This window comes from Hyla sarda, chromosome 1 (assembly GCF_029499605.1).
Source record: "Hyla sarda isolate aHylSar1 chromosome 1, aHylSar1.hap1, whole genome shotgun sequence".
Lineage (NCBI taxonomy): Eukaryota > Metazoa > Chordata > Amphibia > Anura > Hylidae > Hyla > Hyla sarda.
Window position 1 is genome coordinate 107,464,689 of NC_079189.1, and position 20,994 is coordinate 107,485,682.

A 20,994-nucleotide genomic window follows, 5' to 3' on the forward strand; every position below is an offset into this window, starting at 1 on the left:
GAGGAGTTTTATCCATTGACTTTTAGGTTCATACATTAAAGGGGTATTCCAGGAAAAAAACTTTTTTTTTTATATCAACAGGCTCCAGAAAGTTAAACAGATTTGTAAATTACTTCTATTAAAAAAAATCTTAATCCTTTCAATAATTATCAGCTGCTGAAGTTGAGTTGTTGTTTTCTGTCTGGCAACAGTGCTCTCTGCTGACATCTCTGCTTGTCTTGGGAACTGCACAGAGTAGAAGAGGTTTGCTATGGGGATTTGCTTCTAAACTGGGCAGTTCCCGAGACACCAGAGACATCAGAGAGCACTTTGACAGAAAAGAACAACTCAACTTCAGCAACTCACAAGTACTGAAAGGATTAATATTTTTTAATAGAAGTAATTTACAAATCTGTTTAACTTTCTGGAGCCAGTTGATATATATAAAAAAGTTTTTTTTTCTTCTGGATAGTCCCTTTAACTTACATTACTGTTAGGACGTTAAGTAATTTATGGTGAATTGTATGATGGTGAATTGCCTTGACACAGTAAAGAGACATCTAAATTTTAACATTTAGACTAATATGCGTTACTACTAGTATCAGGCTCTTCTTCTTAATCAAGAACAAACATGTCTTTATAACACTGTGTTTGCCTTCTCTATCCTGGGCTCAATGTTTAACTCTTGTGTCTACCTTTGTGTGTATGGTAAACGTTAGTCTTGCCCTATTCTTCCCTGAGAGCAAAGATTTTGTCCTGCCAAACCTCTCTTGCAGCCTTTCCTAATGATTGTACTTTTTGATACTAATAGGGACACCATGAAATTCTGAGCAAAAGGCCAAAAGTAGATGTGTCCTTAAAAGGTTAAAGGGGTTGCATGGATATATTTTCTATATTTAATGGTGCTCAAAGTGAGGTAAAAATCTAAGAAAAACATTGGCCCAGATTTATCAAACTATGTGAGAGAAAAACTGGAGTGATTTCCCCACAGCAACCAATCACAGCTCAGCTAACGAGCTCTGGTAAAGTGAAACCTCAGCTGTGATTGGTTGCTGTGGGAAAATCACTCTAGTTTTTCTCTCACATAGTTTGATAAATCTGGGCCAATGTTTTTTTTAGATTTTTACCTCACTTTGAGCACCATTAAATATAGAAAAAATATCCATGCAACCCCTTTAACCTTTTAAGGACACATCTACTTAGCTGTAAGTCAATGAGAAATCGCAAATTTCGAATTTCACTTTGCGTTTTTTCACTTTGGCGTTTTTTTTATTCCTTTTGGCGTTTTTTCACTTTTTCTGCATTTTTTTCCGCTCTTTGGCGTTTTGAAAAAAACGCTGTAGTTCCCTCAAACTGGCGTTTTTTGTCAAAATCGTGGTGTTTTGCTCCAATAGAAGTCTATGGGAGTGAGAAAACGGCAAGAAAAACGCTATGTGGATTTTAACTTTGGCGTTTTTGCAGGCGGTTTTTAATCTTTTTTGGACTTTAGCGATCCAAAAAAGTGATGTAGATAGCTGTTTATAATAAAATTTCGTAGGGTACCATTAAATTTTTTTTTCCCAAAATATACAGTAGTGAAGGAAAAAATTGTATGTAACGAAATGTATATTATTGAAAAAAATAACTAATACTTTTTAAACAGGGATCAATTTATGTTTGCATGAAAATAAAAATGTAGCTGACAATTATAAAAATGTATTGTGTGTGTTTTTCACTTTTTTGCTTCATTTTTTACATTTTTTTTAGTTAGTACTACTACTCCCAGCATGGAACACACTGTTCCATGATGGGAGTAGTACTACCTGTACTAATAGACAGATCGCCCGCTGCGATCTTTCTGTATAATGTATAGATGCGGCCGGCCGCTCTTCTATGGTCCCCTGCCCTGACGTATATTTACACTTATTCATATTTCCCGCAGGGCTGTGATTGGCCAGATGGTTCCAGCCAATCACAGCTCTCTGTGAGAAATAGAAACATGTGTATAGATACGGCCATGCAGGGGACCATGGAGAGCAGCCGCTGCATCTATACATTATACAGGAGGATCACAGCGGGTGTCAGGAGTGATACCCGCTGTGATCCTTCCATAACTGCAGCTACTACTACTCCCAACATGGAGCACACTCTGCTCCATGCTGGGAGCTGTAGTACCTGCATTAATAGACAGATCGAACCGGGTGTCAGAAGTTACACTTGCTGTGATCTGTCTATTAATGCAGGTACTACAGCTCCCAGCATGGAGCAGAGTGTGCTCCATGTTGGGAGTAGTAGTGCCTGCTTAACCCCTTAAGGACTCAGGGTTTTTCTGTTTTTGCACTTTCGTTTTTTCCTCCTTACCTTTTAAAAATCATAACCCTTTAAATTTTCCACCAAAAAATCCATATTATGGCTTATTTTTTGCGTCACCAATTCTACTTTGCAGTGACATCAATCATTTTACCCAAAAATTCACGACAATACGGAAAAATATATAATTGTACGACAAAATCGAAGAAAAAACGCCATTTTGTAACTTTTGGGGGCTTCCGTTTCTACGCAGAGCATATTTCCATAAAAATGACACCTTACCATTATTCTGTAGGTCCATACGGTTAAAATGATACCCTACTTATATAGGTTTGATTTTGTCGTACTTCTGGAAAAAATCATAACTACATGCAGGAAAATGTTTACGTTTAAAAATGTCCTCTTCTGACCCCTATAACTTTTTAAATTTTCCACATACAGGGCGCTATGAGGGCTCATTTTTTGCGCCGTGATCTGAAGTTTTTATCGGTATGATTTTTGTTTTGATCAGACTTTTTGATCACTTTTTATTCATTTTTAATGGTATAAAAAGTGACCAAAATACGCTTTTTGGGACTTTGGAATTTTTTTCCGCATACGCCATTGACTGTGCGGTTTAATTAACAATATAATTTTATAGTTCGGACATTTACGCATGTGGCGATGCCACATATGTTTATTTTTATTTTTATTTACACTGTTTTATTTTTTAATGGGAAAAGGGGGGTGATTCAAACTTTTATTAGGGAAGGGGTTAAATGACCTTTATTAACACTTTTTTTTTTTTACATTTTATCTGCAGTGTTATAGGTCCCATAGGGACCTATAACACTGCACACACTGATCTGCTATGCTGATCACTGTCTGTATTAACACGCCTGTGATCAGCGTTATCGGCGCTTGACTGCTCCTGCCTGGATCTCAGGCACGGAGCAGTCATTCGCCGATCGGACACAGAGGAGGCAGCTAAGGGCCCCCCCAGTGTCCTGCAAGCTGTTCGGGACACCGCGATTTCACAGCGGCGGTCCCGAATAGCCCGACTGACTAGCCGGGATACTTTCACTTTTGCTTTAGAAGCGGCGGTCAGCTTTGACCGCCGCTTCTAAAGGGTTAATACCACACATCGCCGCGAGCGGCGATGTGTAGTATTAGCCGCGGGTCCCGACCGTTGATGAGCGCCGGGACCGACGCGATCTGATGCGGGGTCGCAGCGCGACCCCGCTTCATATCGCGGCAGCCGGCGCAGGACGTAAATATACGTCCTGCGTTGTTAAAGGGTTAAGGACACCTCACAGTGGATGTCACTACTGACACCCTCTGTGATCGTCCTGTCTATAGCAGAGATGGAGCGGCTGTATACATCGCTCGCATCCCTGCTCTGCACTATACTCCGGGCCGGCCACTCATTCATTCATCTTTTCCTCAGAGCTGTGATTGGCTGAAACCATCCGGCCAATCACAGCTCTGGGTGGGAAATATGAATTTCTGTTGACATCAGTGGCCAGAGTATAGTGCAGAGAGGCGAGCGCTGTATAGACCCGCTCGCTTCTCTGCTATATTATGGACGATATATGTCTATAGTACAGGTACTATCACTCCCAGCATGGAACAGTCTGTTCCATGCTGGGAGTAGTAGAACTTCATAAAAATTTTTAAAAATTTATTTAAAAAAAAGTGAAACACACACTTTATTAAAAAATAATAAAAAAAATGGGTTATAAAATATATACATTGCGTTTAATAAAAATCACTGCTGCATCCTTTTTTTTTTGGTACCCAAGAAATTTTGGGTACCAAAAAAAAACCCACCAAGGTGCAATTTCCACACAAATAAAAAAAACGCTGGAAAAAACACCAGAAAAAAACGCATGATGACGTCACTTGCACTGGCGATTTTTCAGGCGTTTTTTTAATCCCTAAAAACGCAGTGCAAAAAACCAAGTGGAGACTTAGCCTAACACATTCAATCCATCTATCAAACTCAAAATGGACTTCTCTTTACAAGATACTGCAACATTTTTTGATTTGCAACTGCATCACTGGACTAATACGGCTACTCAAATTTACTATATATATATATATATATATATATATATATATATATATATATATATATGTATATATGTGATTTAAATTTATTTGAAATATTCAAGTACTTGTAGAACCATAGAACAATTGTAAATACTGTATACTCAGTTCAGAAATATTATAAAATACCTGGTAAGAAGTCCTGTGCCAAGCCAGGGATGGAGAAACTTGTATGGATATGCCTTGTCCATATGCTTTGATGTACTTAATACTGGCTATAAAATATTAATAAGAATATTAAAGTACGAGATGAGTAATATCCCAAATACAAGTAGGTAACCCCGCAATCAAGCCCAAGCTCTGCACGGGCAAAACTTTCATGGTTCTGGCTAGAGATGAGCAAACTTACAGTAATTTGATTCGTCACGAACCTCGTGGCTCGGCGGTGGCTTACTTTAGCCTGCATAAATTAGTTCAGCTTTCAGGTGCCCCGGTGGGCTGGAAAAAGTGGATACAGTCCTAGGATACTCTCTCCTAGGGCTGTATCCACCTTTTCCAGCCCACCGGAGCACCTTAAAGCTGAACTAATTTATGCAGGCTAAAGTCAGAAACCGCCGTGACTAATCGAATTTCTGTAAGTTCGCAAAGTTTGTGACGAAACAAATTGCTGAAACTTTAGCTCAAAAAAAATGCTCAAGATGAACTGTTAGGATATGTTAATATGGCAGAATTTCCATTTTAAATTCTGAATTGGAATTCTGCACAGAGATTCCTAAAGGAATTCTACTGCACAAAAATTCAAATTCTGTTGTACAAAGAAAGAATAGACAAGTCTATTCTTTCTGTGAACAACGCACAGAATATATTGCCATGTAAGGGATGGTGTATGTTATGCTATGCAGACAATGGGTTGTGGAGATCCTTAAAGTGGTCCTCCGGTGGAAAACAAATCAACTGGTGTCAGAATTTTTTTCCCCTTTTTTTCTACATTTTTTATTTTAATTTTGCAATAACAAAAAGAATTCTTCATAAAATTATTTTCCCTTTTCATTAGTTCCATCAATATCACCCCTGAGGAAGTCACCAAGAGAGTGACGGAACGCGTGGGGTTGCGGTCTCCCAGCCCTCCTATCATCCACCATTGCTCCTTCGTCTGTGGTTTGCTTGCCTTTTTGTATTGTTTCTTATATTGTATTTTTGTACTGCATGAATTTACTTTGACCATTATTACTTTTGGGTTTGTCATCAACCTTGTTTTAAACAACAAAAATTTCTGTGGAGCTATTACTATTTATATTCATATTATGTGTAGACAGGGTGAGGGCCTACTTCCCCTTCCCCAGTGATGTTGCCAGGCTTCTGTTTGAGCCTTTTAATTGCTTTTAGGCGTTTGTGTCTCCTTTCTTATGTGGTTTTTCAATAAAGCTTTTTTTTATATCAATTTTTTTTGGGTGTGCACTATATGCAGTCTACATTTCCTTAGATAAGGATTGTTATGCTATGCAGACAATGGGTGGTAGAGATCCTTAAAGTGGTCCTCCGGTGGAAAACAAATCAACTGGTGTCAGAATTTTTTCCCCCTTTTTTTCTAAATTTTTTATTTTAATTTGGCAATAACAAAAAGAATGCTTCATAAAATAATTTTCCCTTTTCATTAGGTCCATCAATATTAGAGAAGGTTTTTTTTTCCCTTTCCTTTTTTTTTATATATATTTATTTTTCATTTTCTTTTCCCTACCTATCACCTTTCTCCCCTCGCCAACGGGGAGTGTTGCGCCTTCGCGCCCCACTCTTCCCTGACTATCATGCGCCATTGCTGATGTGTTTATTACACACCCTCAAGGATCAACCATTTCGGGGTTATTTTTAACAACTATTTTCCAATTTTTTTTTTTTATTATTAGTTTATTTTGTTAATGATAAGAAAATCACTCATTCTTTTATTCACTCATTTGCTCCAGTGGTAGAGTCCTCATTCGCTCATGTTCCATTCCATCATGGGGAAAAGAGAAGCCCAGAGTTAGAGGGAGGTGGAGAAATCATCTGGAAAAAAAGGAGGGCAGAAAAGAAGATGGAGGAAAAAAGAGAAAGAACATTTTTTAATGACCCCCCCTCATTCTGCAATTACATCTGATCCTGGTCTGACAGAGCACCTCCCTTTACAAGTATACAGTCATAAATCAACAACACCAAATTGGTCCCCTAGGAGTCTCAGGGCAAATAATATATAAATCACAATTTTAGGGACAGGCCCCTCAGGACTGCCCTAAACTAGAGACTGCCTACAGTCTTATTAAAACGTAGCTTTTATTCATTCTTTATATAAAAGAAGAACTTAACGTGCTTGTGGTATGTGCAGTGAAGAAATGGGGGGGGTTATGGATTAACAATCCGGCCAACCTGAATACGTGCACTTAAGTGCAAGTTTGCTTATCACTACTTAAACCGATCAGCAGTTTATCCGTGTGCCGCTGCTGACAGCGCTACCGCGCCTCTCAGTCACAGCAGAACACTGTTACACTGCTAGAAAATGCCAATATTTATTGTGCCGCTGAGGATGCCGATATTAAATGCCAATAGGAGGCATTCATTTTAATATCGGCATCCTCAGAATACCTTAATCGCAGGACACTCATAGTATATGGGGAAAAACTCTGCTCCTTCCCTCTCACATCTTGGACACTTATATTTTTGGGATTTATCTATTTTTCCCCAAAACTGTGCTGTATAATATAATCTGTGTATAAAGAATTTTGTTATCCTATATGAAATATGTTTAATAATATTCAGGTTCTCTTCCCAAATCACCCTCCATTCCCTATCTGTTACTTGTCCTGTATCTTTTTACCACACCTTTATACTAAAGTGCCTCACTCCCTGGTTTTTAACGTCCACCATTATTTAATATATATTCGAGATTATTTATTTATTTGTGTCTCCCCTTGAAATCTTCATTATCAAACACTCACAAACTCTTAACTCCTCTTTCTGATCTATTTTTTTCACTGCCTCCCTTAACTGTGCATTTCTAAATAGTGACATCATACTATTGGGAATTTCACATTGTGCACTCAGGTCCTCGAATAATCTAAGTTTCTCTACTTCCAAAAATTATGCAACATATTTCAAATTATATCTATCCCAAAATCTCCACTCCTGCTCCTCAAATTCCTTAAATTTCATATTATTAAATAACCTTGTGCAATCTAAAGAACCTTCCACCTTCATTACTTTCTTCATTTGTGCCCATGCCTTATCCACCATCTCTGCTTTTGGTTCCCTCCCACCCAACTTAGATTCTAGGAATTCTCCCATATTCTCGCACACCTCCTTCTTTTCTTTTACCATATTGACGAAGGAATCTATTTCCTTCCAATTTTTTATATACTTCAACTGTGCCGCTTTGTAATATAATCTGAAGTCTGGAACCGCTAATCCTTCATTCCTCATTTCTCTACATAAGTGTCCTAATTTCATTCTTGTTTTTTCCCCTTCCATACCAATTCTCTTTTCATGGTTTTCATTTCCTTAAATATTCTTTCTCCTAACCATACCGGACTATTGTTCAGCACAAACAGGAGCTGGGGCAGAATTACCATCTTTAAACTAATCCTATCCACCATGCTATGTGGTAAACCTTTCCATTTTTTTTATTTTTGTCTTTATCTTTCTAAGATTGGGCCACACATTTAATTCTGGATATTTAAAAATTTGCCTTCCAACATTTATGCCAAAGTATTTAAACGTTTCTCCTTCTCCTACTATCTTTAAAGGGGTACTCTGCGGCCCTGTGTTGGAAACTCCGCTCCCCAGCATCCGGAAGTTTATTGTTCCGGAAGTTTATTGTTCCGGACGCTGTGTGCGGGCTTTCGTGTTCAGGGCTGCCCCTCCTGACGTCACGCCCGCCCCCTTCCCATAGACGGCCATCGCGCCCCCTTCGCATAGACTTTCGCTGAGGGGGCGGGCGTAACATCACAAAGGGGGCGGGCGTGAGGTCAGGAGGGGCGGCCTTAAACATGGAAGCCCGCACACAGCGTTCAGAACAATAAACTTCCAGACGCTGGGGAGCGGAGCTTCTGAAACAGGGCAGCGGAGTACCCCTTTAATCTCCCATGGGATATTTGTTCGTCTAATGTCATCAATACAGTTTTATTCCAGTTTATACTCAATCCCAATTTATTCCCAAATTTATTTCCTTTATAATCCCTTCAAATACCTGTTGCATATTCCGAATATACAACAAAACATCGTCTGCAAAGAGTGATATTCTGTCCTCTCTCCCCCGACATCCTAACCCCTCCATCTCCTTCATATTTCTAATTCTTACTGCCAATGGCTCAATATATAGGGCAAAAATATGGGGGGGACAGAGGACAGCCTTATCTGGCTTCTCTAGTCAGCTGAAATCCTTCCGCCTGGACACCATTTACCAAGACCATTGCCCTGGGAGAATCATACAAAATTCCCATTAATTTCATAAATTATTTTCCAAATCCATATCCCCTCATTACAGTTAAGAGGTAGGACCACTCCACCCTGTCAAAGGCCTTGACAGCGTCCAATGACAGGATGGAGCAGTCCCCCCCCCCCCCCCTCCTTCCATTTGCAAATTTCCAAACAATCTTCTCACATTATTCACCGTAGTTCTTTCACTCATAAATCCACACTGGTCTTTTGATACTAATAAAGGTATTACCTTTGCCAATCTCGCTGCTAGAGTCTTTGCCAATATCTTCATATGGGTGTTCAGCATTGGCCTATTCGCATCGGGCTCACATTAGTTTTTCCCCAGTTTAAGCGTTATTACTGCCTCCTTCATCGAAGGGGGTAGCCTTCCTCTCTTTAAGATATCTCTGAACAGCTTCACTAATCTGAGAAATAAAATATGCGCATACTTTTTATACAACTCGAATGGTATCCCATCCAGACCTGGAGCTTTTGAACTGGGTGCTTCTTTTACCACCTTCCATACTTCCCTTTCTGTGATCTCACCTTCCAACATTTCCCCAGCTTTCTTTGTTAGTTTTGGTAGTTGACATTCATCCACATATTTTTGTATGTCTTCTTGTTCTATTTTTATTTGTGAGGTATACAACTCCTTGTTGAAATCTAAAAAGACTTTTGTGATTTCTTCCTGTTATCTTACAATCCGCTCCCCTTTATCTTTGACAGCTGCTATTGATGTTTTTCCTTTTCCTTCTTCTATAAATTTGGCCAGCCACCTCCCTGGCTTCCCTCCTTCTAGATATCTCTTCTGTTCTAACTGGAACAGTGTTTTCTTTGCTCTTTCTGTCAAAAATTCTTTATACCTCCCTAATGCTTCTTCCCATTTTCTTCTATCTTTTTCCAGTCCTGTTTTTCCTCCTGTACTTCCCTTCTTCTCTCTTCTTCCTCTATCTTCAGTTTTTTCTTCATTCTTACAGTTTTCTCCATACAGATACCTCGCAGTACCACCTTAAATGCATCCCAAACCATCCCTTCTGAAGCTGTTCCATCATTAATCTCAAAGTATGTTTTTATTTTGTCCCATACCTCACTATCCTCCCCCATACTTCTTTCCAAAATGGATCTATTCTCATATTTGTCTGACGTATTCTTCTATTTACCATTAAAAGCATTAGCGGTGCTTGATCGGAAATACTCCGAGGTTCATATTTTATACCCTCAATCCATGGGATGATTTCCTTGTTGCCAATTATCATATCTATACGGAATAATGTTTTCTTAGATTTATTGTAGCATGAGTATTCTCTCAATTCTGGGTTTCTCTTTCTCCAGTAATCCACCCATCCTAATTCCTCCATCATTCTTTTCAATCCTGTCATTCCTCCGCTCAGATTTTTTCTCCCTATCCTTAATCTATCTCTCCCTTCATCCATTACTGCATTAACATCTCCCATCACCATAATTGGGATACCTCCTTTATCATTGGCAAATTGACATAATTCCTTAAATACACCTAATGAAAAGGGGGGTGGCACATAGACGAAAGCGAACAGCAACCTTCTCCCCTCCCATAGTAATACCAAAAATACATATCTGCTTTCTTTATCTATTTTTGAGTTTAACACTAGTGTTGAGCAGCATAGGCCATATTCAAATTTGCAATATTTTGCGAATATATGGACGAATATTCGTCATATATTCGCTAAATTTGCATATTCGTAATATTCGCGTTATATTTTCGCGTGCGTGAAACTAGTTGCTGTCCCCTGCCTGGATCCATCTCCAGCTCCCTGTGCAATAAAGAATTGATTCATCCCAGCAAGGTATTGGTGAGTGCGTTTTCCATTCTGCTTCTACATACAGTATATATCTGCTATTTCTTATTGGATAACTGCACCACCATTTGGAGAATCACAGCATACAAAACTCTCGGTACACCTCTTGACTGCCCTATTGACACCACCAATTGCGGTCTCTAAGACTAGTATTGCCGGATATTCACATTCTTCTTTTGGACTTTATCAACTTTTAATGAATGCCTAAACATATCCTCCCATTGGTTAAAATCAAACATTGGAATGTATGAGGAGTTGTCCTGGTGCCATGTGACTAGAAGAATAAAGGTTTTTGGTGCAGAGAGAGAGAGAGAATGAGCATCCCTACCAATATGTAGCTTTTGTCTTTTTGTTTTATATGAGTGACTTTGGTGATTGCACGACAATTGCTCACAGACAAAAATGAAGATGCCGGGAATATTACTATAACATTTGCTGGCTCAAGGTCTGGGATCCCAATTGCGTTTATAGGGGCGATCAATAAGAAATCCCAATATGGATGGCCAGGAACTGCATAAAGTCTGCAGGCAAGGCTATTGCTTGCAAATGTGTATTCCTGCTAGTCCATGTCGGTTGTCTCTATGTAACTCAATGGGTTAAGAAAAAGCCCTTGTTTGGGATGCTGTGTATGCTTGTGATGAGTGCCTGTAACTAATATTCATGTGGGTGTAATGTGCTTGGTATCCATGCTTTGATGGGAAATTAAGGAATGAATGAGCAGTCGAAGGGGAGGTAGTTAAAGGAAAAGTGTCATATTTTTTCTCCCGCACTATCCAAAGGTACCGATGGATAGTGCGGGAGACGCTGAACATTTTGAGTCCTACCTTGCCCGGATGCACTACGCGGTTCGCCCATTATAGAAGTTTTTCTGAATATTTCAATTAGCTGCTAACTGGCATGGGCGGGGTTACTGCCTTCATTTGGCTCTGTGACGTAACCGCCGCCCATCCCACAGCACCGCCCGGCTAATGAATATTCATATAATATCTTATACCCACCTTCTCATCCCGGCCAATAATGCGCATGTGCGGGATTTCCTACTATACCCGGAAGCGGTCTTCAGTGCTGCTTCATTATATTGCTAATAGATGGTAGGCATGAACTTGCCTACAACCTTACTCCAGCGCTGCTCCAGAGTAATGAAGCAGCGCTGAGCACCGCTTCCGGGTATAGTAGGAAATCCCGCACATGCGCATTATTGGCCGGGATGAGAAGGGGAATGTAAGACATTATATGAATATTCATTAGCCGGGCGGTGCTGCGGGCCAGGCGGCGGTTACATCACAGTGCCAGATGAAGGAAGTAACCCCGCCCATGCCAGTTAGCAGCTAATTTAAATATACAGAAAAACTGCTATAACGGGCGAACGACGCAGCGCATCCTGGCAAGGTAGGACTCAAAATGTTCAGCATCTCCCGCACTATCCATCGGTACCTGTTGATAGTGCGGGAGAAAGCATATGACAGTTTTCTTTTAAGGTATGGCATTATTAGGGAGGAGTCCCAGTGCACAATAGTTATGAATGTGAGGGTGTAGCAGTTATACCAGAACTTAGGATGGCAGATATTAAACATATTGGAATTTATGTTTGGCAGGTATGAAGGGGATTACTTACTGATTATAGTGTGAAAACATGGCGGTGGGTAATCAGGAATTTAAATAACATAATGGGCCTGCTTACCGGGATTGTGTCTGGAGGGGATTGTGTCTGTAGAGGGTATCAGGACTTTGTCCGGCGGAGGCCTCTACTGAGTTACGGGACTTTGTCTGCTGGGTAGCAGCAGCTATGGTAGGACGTAACGTCTGCTGGGCAATTACGTGTATTACCATCAGTAGTGCAAAACATGGTGGATAATACAATATATATCGTGGTAAAACTTGAAACACCTGGTCAGGGCCAGATTAAGGCTGCCTAGAAGACGGAGCACTTCATTATGATGCCCCCCCCCCGACAGTTCCCCCACATTAGGTGCAGTATAGTTCCCCCACATTAGGTGCAGTATAGCCCCCCACATTAGGTGCAGTATAGTTCCCCCACATTTGGTGCAGTATAGTTCCCCCACATTAGGTGCAGTACAGTTCCCCCACATTAGGTGTAGTACTGTTCCCCCACATTAGATGTAGTATAGTTCCCCCACATTAGGTGCAGTATAGCCCCCCCACATTAGGTGCAGTATAGTTCCCCCACATTAGGTGCAGTACAGTTCCCCCACATTAGATGCAGTACAGTTCCCCCACATTAGGTGTAGTACAGTTCCCCCACATTAGGTGCAGTATAGCTCCTCCACATTAGGTGCAGTATAGTCCCCCACATTAGGTGCAGTACAGTTCCCCCACATTAGGTGCAGTATAGTTCCTCCTCATTAGGTGCAGTATAGTCCTCCACATTAGGTGCAGTATAGTTCCCCTCCACATTAGGTGCAGTATAGTTCCCCACTTTAGGTGCAGTATAATTCCCCCACATTAGGTGTAGTATAGTTCCCCCACAGACATACAGCCTTCAGCCATATGCAGTGAATGGCTGGAGGCTGTATGCCTGTTTACTGTCCCACTTCAGCGTTCCGGCCACCTCTCCACCAGTCCGGGGACCCTGGGGACCGGGATCACGATCTACTGCTATGGCCAATGGGCCATAGCAGTAGGTCCGGGGACCGTAGGAGCGGAGGTCGGAACAATGAAGATGACGTGCCACTGGTCACTTATCATGCGTGCACGTCCTCCTCGATTCGCCACTCTGCTTTTCATCTATGGATGCACGCACGGGACGTCAGCGGCCCCTGCGTTTTTAAAGTTAACGCGGGGGCCGCCACAGAGAGGTAACCACCGAGACATCCTTGTGTCCTGAAAAGATTTTTCGGGATACAAGGATGTCCTGAATGTTATCATATATAATACATCAAGGGTATCTGACCAACACACTCCATAACCATCTTATCTGTTTCAGAGACTATGAGTCGAATTCATCTAACTAAATACCAATATACCAATATAAGTATGTCCTTGTCTGACTGTACATATTACATAACCATAGATAAAGTAAAGAATATAACTAAGAACCCTATGTAAAGTTGTGCCTAGTTCAGATCCTGCAATTGTTAATCATTTCCTTAAACCCATGATTGAGTATGTGTCAAAAAACAAGCGAGGAAAGAGAAGCTTACATATGATGATTCCGTGCAGATGTATCTAACAGCTGTAGAGATGAAGCTAGAACAATATGCACCGGATGTTGTAAAAGACTGTGAGTCCTGAGTTTTTATAGTGCAATTGTGCAAACAAATGACCTTGATGAACTGAAAGAAGACTGAGCTAAACGTTTATAAACATCATTAAATGATTGGACAGATAACTAATTGATCTAATGACATGATATCTATATATTCTTTGATAACTGATAAATCTATGTCTGTACATAACCATGGTTGTTTCAGAGGAGAAGATAATCACACCGGATTGTTAGGATGTGACATTGTAGGAGGAGAATCAGTGGGAGAGCATGGTGTCCTGTACAAATAGCAGGGTGGAAAAAAAGCATCTTAGTGGATGATAATGTTATAAGGAAAAGGAATATTTGGTGTAAAAATATAAAAAGGGTAGGCCTAGCCAGCGGGATGAGTAAATGTTAACTACCCTAAGGTATGTGATACTTGGGGATCAAATTTAACATTAGTTTCTAGAGGTGGTAGTTGTTAATTCTCCATAGGATATAGATTGCATAGCTTAGTTAGTTAAATTCAATTGCTTAAGAGTGTTGAAAATGGGTTTTGGGAATAATATATAATATCATTTATCTGATATTAGTAGAATTAGTTTTTGTTTAATGTATGTATCCAATCCATTGAGGTGGATTATGTTTAATAAAAAAAAAAAATTTACAAGTAGCACATAAATAAACGGTATACATATTGTCAGTATGTATAAATAGGGATGGGTGAATTGAATCTGATGAATCCGAATTCAATACGAATTTCAGGAAAAATTCCATTCACAACGAATACGAATTTTGCCGCAATTTAATCGCTTCATTAAAATTCATTTAGTGCGGTCCAGGCTCCAAAACATCTAAAATGGCGGATCCACATGTGAGGACATGGGGCAAGGAATCCTGGGAAGGCAGGAAGGGATGACCCAAAATCACATGCAGCATGCAGCCTAACAGCAGCCAGCCAACCCAGTGATGTCACAACGCTATATAATCGGCAGCTATCTTGTGGACAGTCATTTTAGCCTTTTATTGCAGAGAGAGAGAAGGACAGATAGCAGTGTGTTGCACAGAAAATAATTTTTACAGCAGCAATTCACCTCCCAGTCACATCAACGTTCTGTTGCAAAGAGAGAGGGACAGAGAGCAGTATGTGTTGCACAGAAAAGGTTTTTTTTACAGCAGCGATTCACCTGAAGCCCAAATCCAGCCTAGAAGCACTGATAGAGAAAGCAGTGAGACTGAGAGAGAAAGTGCAATTTGGGATGTAGTAGACAGCGACTGTCTGCTGCAGCACTGGTGTGGATTTCTCTTCTGTCACGACCACAGTGCTCTCTGCTGACCACTGCTGTCCATTTTAGGAACTGTTCAGAGCAGGAAAAAATTCCCATAGCAAACATATGATGCTCTGGACAGTTCCTAAAATGGACAGCAGAGTTCAGCAGAGAGCACTGTGGTCGTGACATAAGAGAAATCCAAAAAGAAAACATTTCCTCTGTAGTATACAGCCCCTAAAAAGTACTGGAAGGATTAACATTTTTTAATAGAAATAATTTTCAAATCTATTTAACTTTCTGGCACCAGTTGATTAAAAAAAAAAGTTTTCCATGGATTACCCCTTCAAGGGCCTAGATACTGTGAAAGGCCAGCCAAAAGCACACACCTGCTGGTGTTGAAGACAGGACTGTGGAGCACATTGTCCTCCCCTCATATATGCACTAAGTATGTCAGGCAGAGAAATTCCAGGACGTGGAGTGGCAGAGGCCTAAATTCCTTAGGCAGAGGTCACATCAGACTAGGGGTGAGTGGCAGTAGAAGTCGCAGTGAGAGACCTGAGCTCCCGGTATCAGCTATAGGTCGTGTCTCGAGCAGCAACCCATTTGCCGTCATTAATTGGGTTACTCGGTCATCCACTTCATCCCAAGTGACATCCCAAGGGACATCCCCAGTTCACAGTCAGTGGGTAGTATAGCAATTGTTTGTTTAAATGATATTAAATATTATTTAAAAATGTACAAGTCACATGCAGATTACAGACGTCGCTATTAGAATCACTGCCGCAGAGCGTCTGGATGTGGCAGCAGGGTCGGGAGACCATATGGTATCACCATTGAAGAGATTAAAGAGATTTTTTAATTTAACTTTCATTTATTTTAATTTTAATTTATTTAAATTCTTTTTTGAGGACCTATTGGAGGGAAAGTCTGGTGCCAGCAGCTGCGGTAATTACAGCTCCAAGTAGTGGAAGTATTAAGATTTTTAAGTAGAAGAAAATTACAAATCTTGAAAAAATTATTTTGAAACCAACTGGTGGCAAAACACTAATCTCAGAGTTCCCCTCACTAAAATTTATGGAATGGATTGTTGCAGAAATTTCTACAAATTAAACTGCCCGCCTTTTAAATCCACCCTTTATGACCTTGTCACATATACCGTATTTATCGGGGTATACCACGCACCGGCCTATAACACGCACCCTCATTTTACCACGGATATTTGGGTAAAAAAAGTTTTTTACCCAAATATCCGTGGTAAAATGAGGGTGCGTGTTTGCGCGTGTATACCCCGATACACCCCCAGGAAAGGCCGGGGGAGAGAGGCCGTCGCTGCCCGCTTCTCTCCCCCTGCCTTTCCTGGGGGTCTAGAGCCCTGCTGCCGGCCCTTCTCTCCCCCTGGCTATCAACGCCGCTGCCCGTTCTGTCCCCCTGACTATCGGTACCGGCGCCCTACTGCCGGCGCCGATAGCCAGGGGGAGAGAAGCGGCGCCGACAGCCAGGGGGAGAGAAGGGGCAGCGGCACCCATTGTCGGCGCCGCTGCCCCGTTGCCTCCCCCCATCCCCGGTGGCATAATTACCTGAGTCGGGTCCGCGCTGCTGCAGGCCTCCGGCGTGCGTCCCCTGCGTCGTTGCTATGCACGGCGCGGCGCACTGACGTCATGCGCCGCGCCGTGCAGCGCATAGCAACGACGAAGGGGCTGCAGCAGCGCGGACCCGACTCAGGTAATTATGCCACCGGGGATGGGGGGAGGCAACGGGGCAGCGGCGCCGGCAATGGGTGCCGCTGCCCCTTCTCTCCCCCTGGCTATCGGCGCCGGTACCGATAGTCAGGGGACAGAATGGGCAGCGGCGCCGATAGCCAGGGGGTGAGAAGGGCCGGCAGCAGCGCTCTAGGAAGGCAGGGGGAGAGAAGCGGGCAGCGACGGCCTCTCTCCCCCTGCCTTTCCTGGGGCGGTATCGGCGTATAACACGCACATAGACTTTAGGCTAAAAATTTTTGCCTAAAAAGTGCATGTTATACGCCGATAAATACGGTAATACTACGTCTTTTTTATCACAGATTTTAGTGTTATTTGAAGTTTGTATTTTTTGCACTTGCATGTTCTCTAATCAGGGCTGTAGCTCCGATGAGGTGAGTGAGGCGATCACCTCAGGTGCACTGTTGTAATGGGGCGCAAGGGGGGTCCAGCTCACATTACACTGAGGAATTGATTTCAAACCAGGGTGCCAGGACACTCTGGTGGTAAATATGGTGCTAACATTTTTTTGATTTTTCTGCCCAGACCTGTGAACCTTTGAGTCACAGGCATGCAGGCCAGGTGGAAGTGAAGTCTATGTATCCTCCCTCTCCTGTGGAGCAGCTCTGGAATCTGGATTCTCCCTGGTCCCTCAACAAAATGACGTGGATGGAGGGAAGGAGTAGGGGTAGTGCTGACAGAGGCCTACCCAGCTGCAGGTAATGCACCCCCACCCTTCTTTCACTCCCCTACACCTCTCTGTCACCCCTCCTAACCTCTCTGTAACCCCTGGACACCCCTCTGTTATCCTGTACACCCCTCTGTCACCCCTCTACACTCTTCTGTCACCCCTCTTAACTCCTCAGTCACCTCTATATACCCCATGGTTACCCCGTACACCCTTCTGTCACCCCTATACACCCCTCTGTCACCCCTGTATGCCCCTTTGTCACCAATGTACACCCCTATACAGCCTTGTCTCCCATGTGCACCCCTCTGTCAATGTGTGGGGTAAGGCTGGTGGCATTGTGTGTGGGTAACCAAGAGGCATGTGTGTGCTTGTGGGGGGGGGGGGGGGGGCTGGAGGCATTTGAGTGAGACTGGAAACAGAGAGATATCAAAATCTGTGCAAAGGAAAAGTTGCTCAGTTGCCCATAGCAACCAATCAGATTTCTTATTTAATTTTGCAAAGGCCCTGTTAAAAATTAAAGAAGCAAGCTGATTGTTTGCTATGTGCAACTGGGCAACTTTTCCTCTGCACAGGTTTTGATAAATCTCCCCCCTTGTGCATTGTGCGAAGGCTGGTTGCATTGTGTTTGGAGTAGGCTGGAGTCATTTGTAGGGAAAAGGGGAGGGAAATGCTGGAAAAGTGCAGAGCCTAACACTAATATGTTTGTGTTGCAAGTTCTTCCCAAGAGCCCACAGATTATCATGATGGCCTGTGCCAGTTGGGAAAGAAAAAAAAAGAGAATGACTTTGATCAGTAAATATATCATTTGTGAGTCACTGCATAAAACCGTACTGTTATCTACATAAGAAACATATTTAAAAAATTATTCGGTAAGGGTGTCCCGCTAATTTTTTTCCCAAGGGGTGCCCTAAGCTAAAATAGGAGGAAGGGAACAATTTTCTGTTCTCGTCTCAGGAGCAAAAAGAGCTAGCTACAGTTCTGTCTGTAATGCACATCATGTAACAATGTTTAGCACTTATCTGATCGCTGTTATAAGTGCGTTGTAGTTTGCACACTTTGTTTAAAGAGGTTTTATAATTTATGAAAAGTGACTTGTAAATTTCATAAATAATCGTAATTTTACATTCGAATAAGCTATAGATAAATAAACACTTATTTACATAAATAAAAAGCTACACAGCTGTCTGGATTGGAGTGTGAATGTGGGAGATTTGTAGGATAGCTTAGATATGAAGAGCGCTGTGAAGAAATTCTTACAAAAACATCATGGGTGTCCATAGCCTTTAAATCATTTAACCCCTTAAGGACCAAGCGATTTTCTGTTTTTGCACTTTAGTTTTTTCCTTGTTATCTTTTAAAATTCATAACCCTTTCAATTTTTACACCTAAAAATCCATATGATGGCTTATTTTTTGTACCACAAATTCTACTTTGTAATGACATCAGTCATTTTGCCCAAAAATCTATGGTGAAACTAGAAAAAAATCATTGTTCGACAAAATTGAAGAAAATTGTTACGCCGAGCGCTCCGGGTCCCCGCTCCTCCCCGGAGCGCTCGCTACACTTCCCTCACTGCAGCGCCCCGGTCGGTTCCACGGACCCGGGGCGCTGCGTTACCACCTCCGGCCGGGATGCGATTCGCGATGCGGGTAGCGCCCGCTCGCGATGCGCACCCCGGCTCCCGTACCTTACTCGCTCCCCGTCAGTTCTGTCCCGGCGCGCGCGGCCCCGCTCCCTAGGGCGCGCGCGCGCCGGGTCTTTGCGATTTAAAGGGCCACTGCACCGCTGATTGGTGCAGTGGTTCCAATTAGTGTTTACACCTGTGCACTTCCCTATATCACCTCACTTCCCCTTCACTCCCTCGCCGGATCTTGTTGCCCTAGTGCCAGTGAAAGCGTTCCTTGTGTGTTCCTTGCCTGTGATTCCAGACCTTCTGCCGTTGCCCCTGACTACGATCCTTGCTGCCTGCCCCGACCTTCTGCTACGTCCGACCTTGCTTCTGTCTACTCCCTTGTACCGCGCCTATCTTCAGCAGCCAGAGAGGTTGAGCCGTTGCTAGGGGATACGACCTGGTCACTACCGCCGCAGCAAGACCATCCCGCTTTGCGGCGGGCTCTGGTGAAAACCAGTAGTGACTTAGAACCGATCCTCTAGCACGGTCCACGCCAATCCCTCTCTGGCACAGAGGATCCACTACCTGCCAGCCGGCATCGTGACAGTAGATCCGGCCATGGATCCCGCTGAAGTTCCTCTGCCAGTTGTCGCTGACCTCACCACGGTGGTCGCCCAGCAGTCACAACAGATTGCGCAACAAGGCCAACAGCTGTCTCAACTGACTGTTATGCTACAACAGTTACTACCACAGCTCCAGCAATCATCTCCTCCGCCAGCTCCTGTACCTCCTCCGCAGCGAGTGGCCGCTTCTGGAATACGACTATCCTTGCCGGATAAATTTGATGGGGACTCTAAGTTTTGCCGTGGCTTTCTTTCCCAATGTTCATTACACTTGGAGATGATGTCGGACCAGTTCCCCACTGAAAGGTCTAAGGTGGCTTTCGTAGTCAGCCTGCTGTCTGGAAAAGCCCTGGCTTGGGCCACACCGCTCTGGGACCGCAATGACCCCGTCACTGCCTCTGTACACTCCTTCTTCTCGGAAATTCGAAGTGTCTTTGAGGAACCTGCCCGAGCCTCTTCTGCTGAGACTGCCCTGTTGAACCTGGTCCAGGGTAATTCTTCCGTTGGCGAGTATGCCGTACAGTTCCGTACCCTTGCTTCAGAATTATCCTGGAATAATGAGGCACTCTGCGCGACCTTTAAAAAAGGCCTATCCAGCAACATTAAAGATGTTCTGGCCGCACGAGAAATCCCTGCTAACCTACATGAACTCATCCATCTTGCCACTCGCATTGACATGCGTTTTTCCGAACGGCGTCAGGAGCTCCGCCAGGATATGGACTCTGTTCGCACGAGGCGTTTCTTCTCCCCGGCTCCTCTCTCCTCTGGTCCCCTGCAATCTGTTCCTGTGCCTCCCGCCGTGGAGGCTATGCAGGTCGACCGGTCTCGCCTGACACCCCAAGAGAGGACACGACGCCGCATGGAGAATCTCTGCCTGTACTGTGCTAGTACCGAACACTTCCTGAAGGATTGTCCTATCCGTCCTCCCCGCCTGGAAAGACGTCCGCTGACTCCGCACAAAGGTGAGACAGTCCTTGATGTCTACTCTGCTTCTCCACGTCTTACTGTGCCTGTGCGGATGTCTGCCTCTGCCTTCTCCTTCTCTGCTGTGGCCTTCTTGGACTCTGGATCTGCAGGAAATTTCATCTTAGCCTCTCTCGTCAACAGGTTCAACATCCCGGTGACCAGTCTCGCCAGACCCCTCTACATCAATTGTGTAAACAATGAAAGATTGGACTGTACTATACGTTTCCGCACGGAGCCCCTTCTAATGTGCATCGGATCTCATCACGAGAGGATTGAACTGTTGGTCCTCCCCAATTGCACTTCTGAAATC

At 43.1% G+C, this 20,994-nt stretch overlaps 1 protein-coding gene across 1 annotated transcript in view; it reads right to left on the bottom strand.

The window, feature by feature from the left end:
- Window positions 1–20,994, bottom strand: part of LOC130302245 (cytochrome P450 4V2-like) — a 70,752-nt gene that overhangs the window by 35,834 nt on the left and 13,924 nt on the right. The window contains exon 3 of the mRNA XM_056551688.1: window positions 4,486–4,571. Coding sequence (XP_056407663.1) covers window positions 4,486–4,571 — 86 coding nt within the window. The remainder of the gene's footprint in view (window positions 1–4,485; window positions 4,572–20,994) is intronic.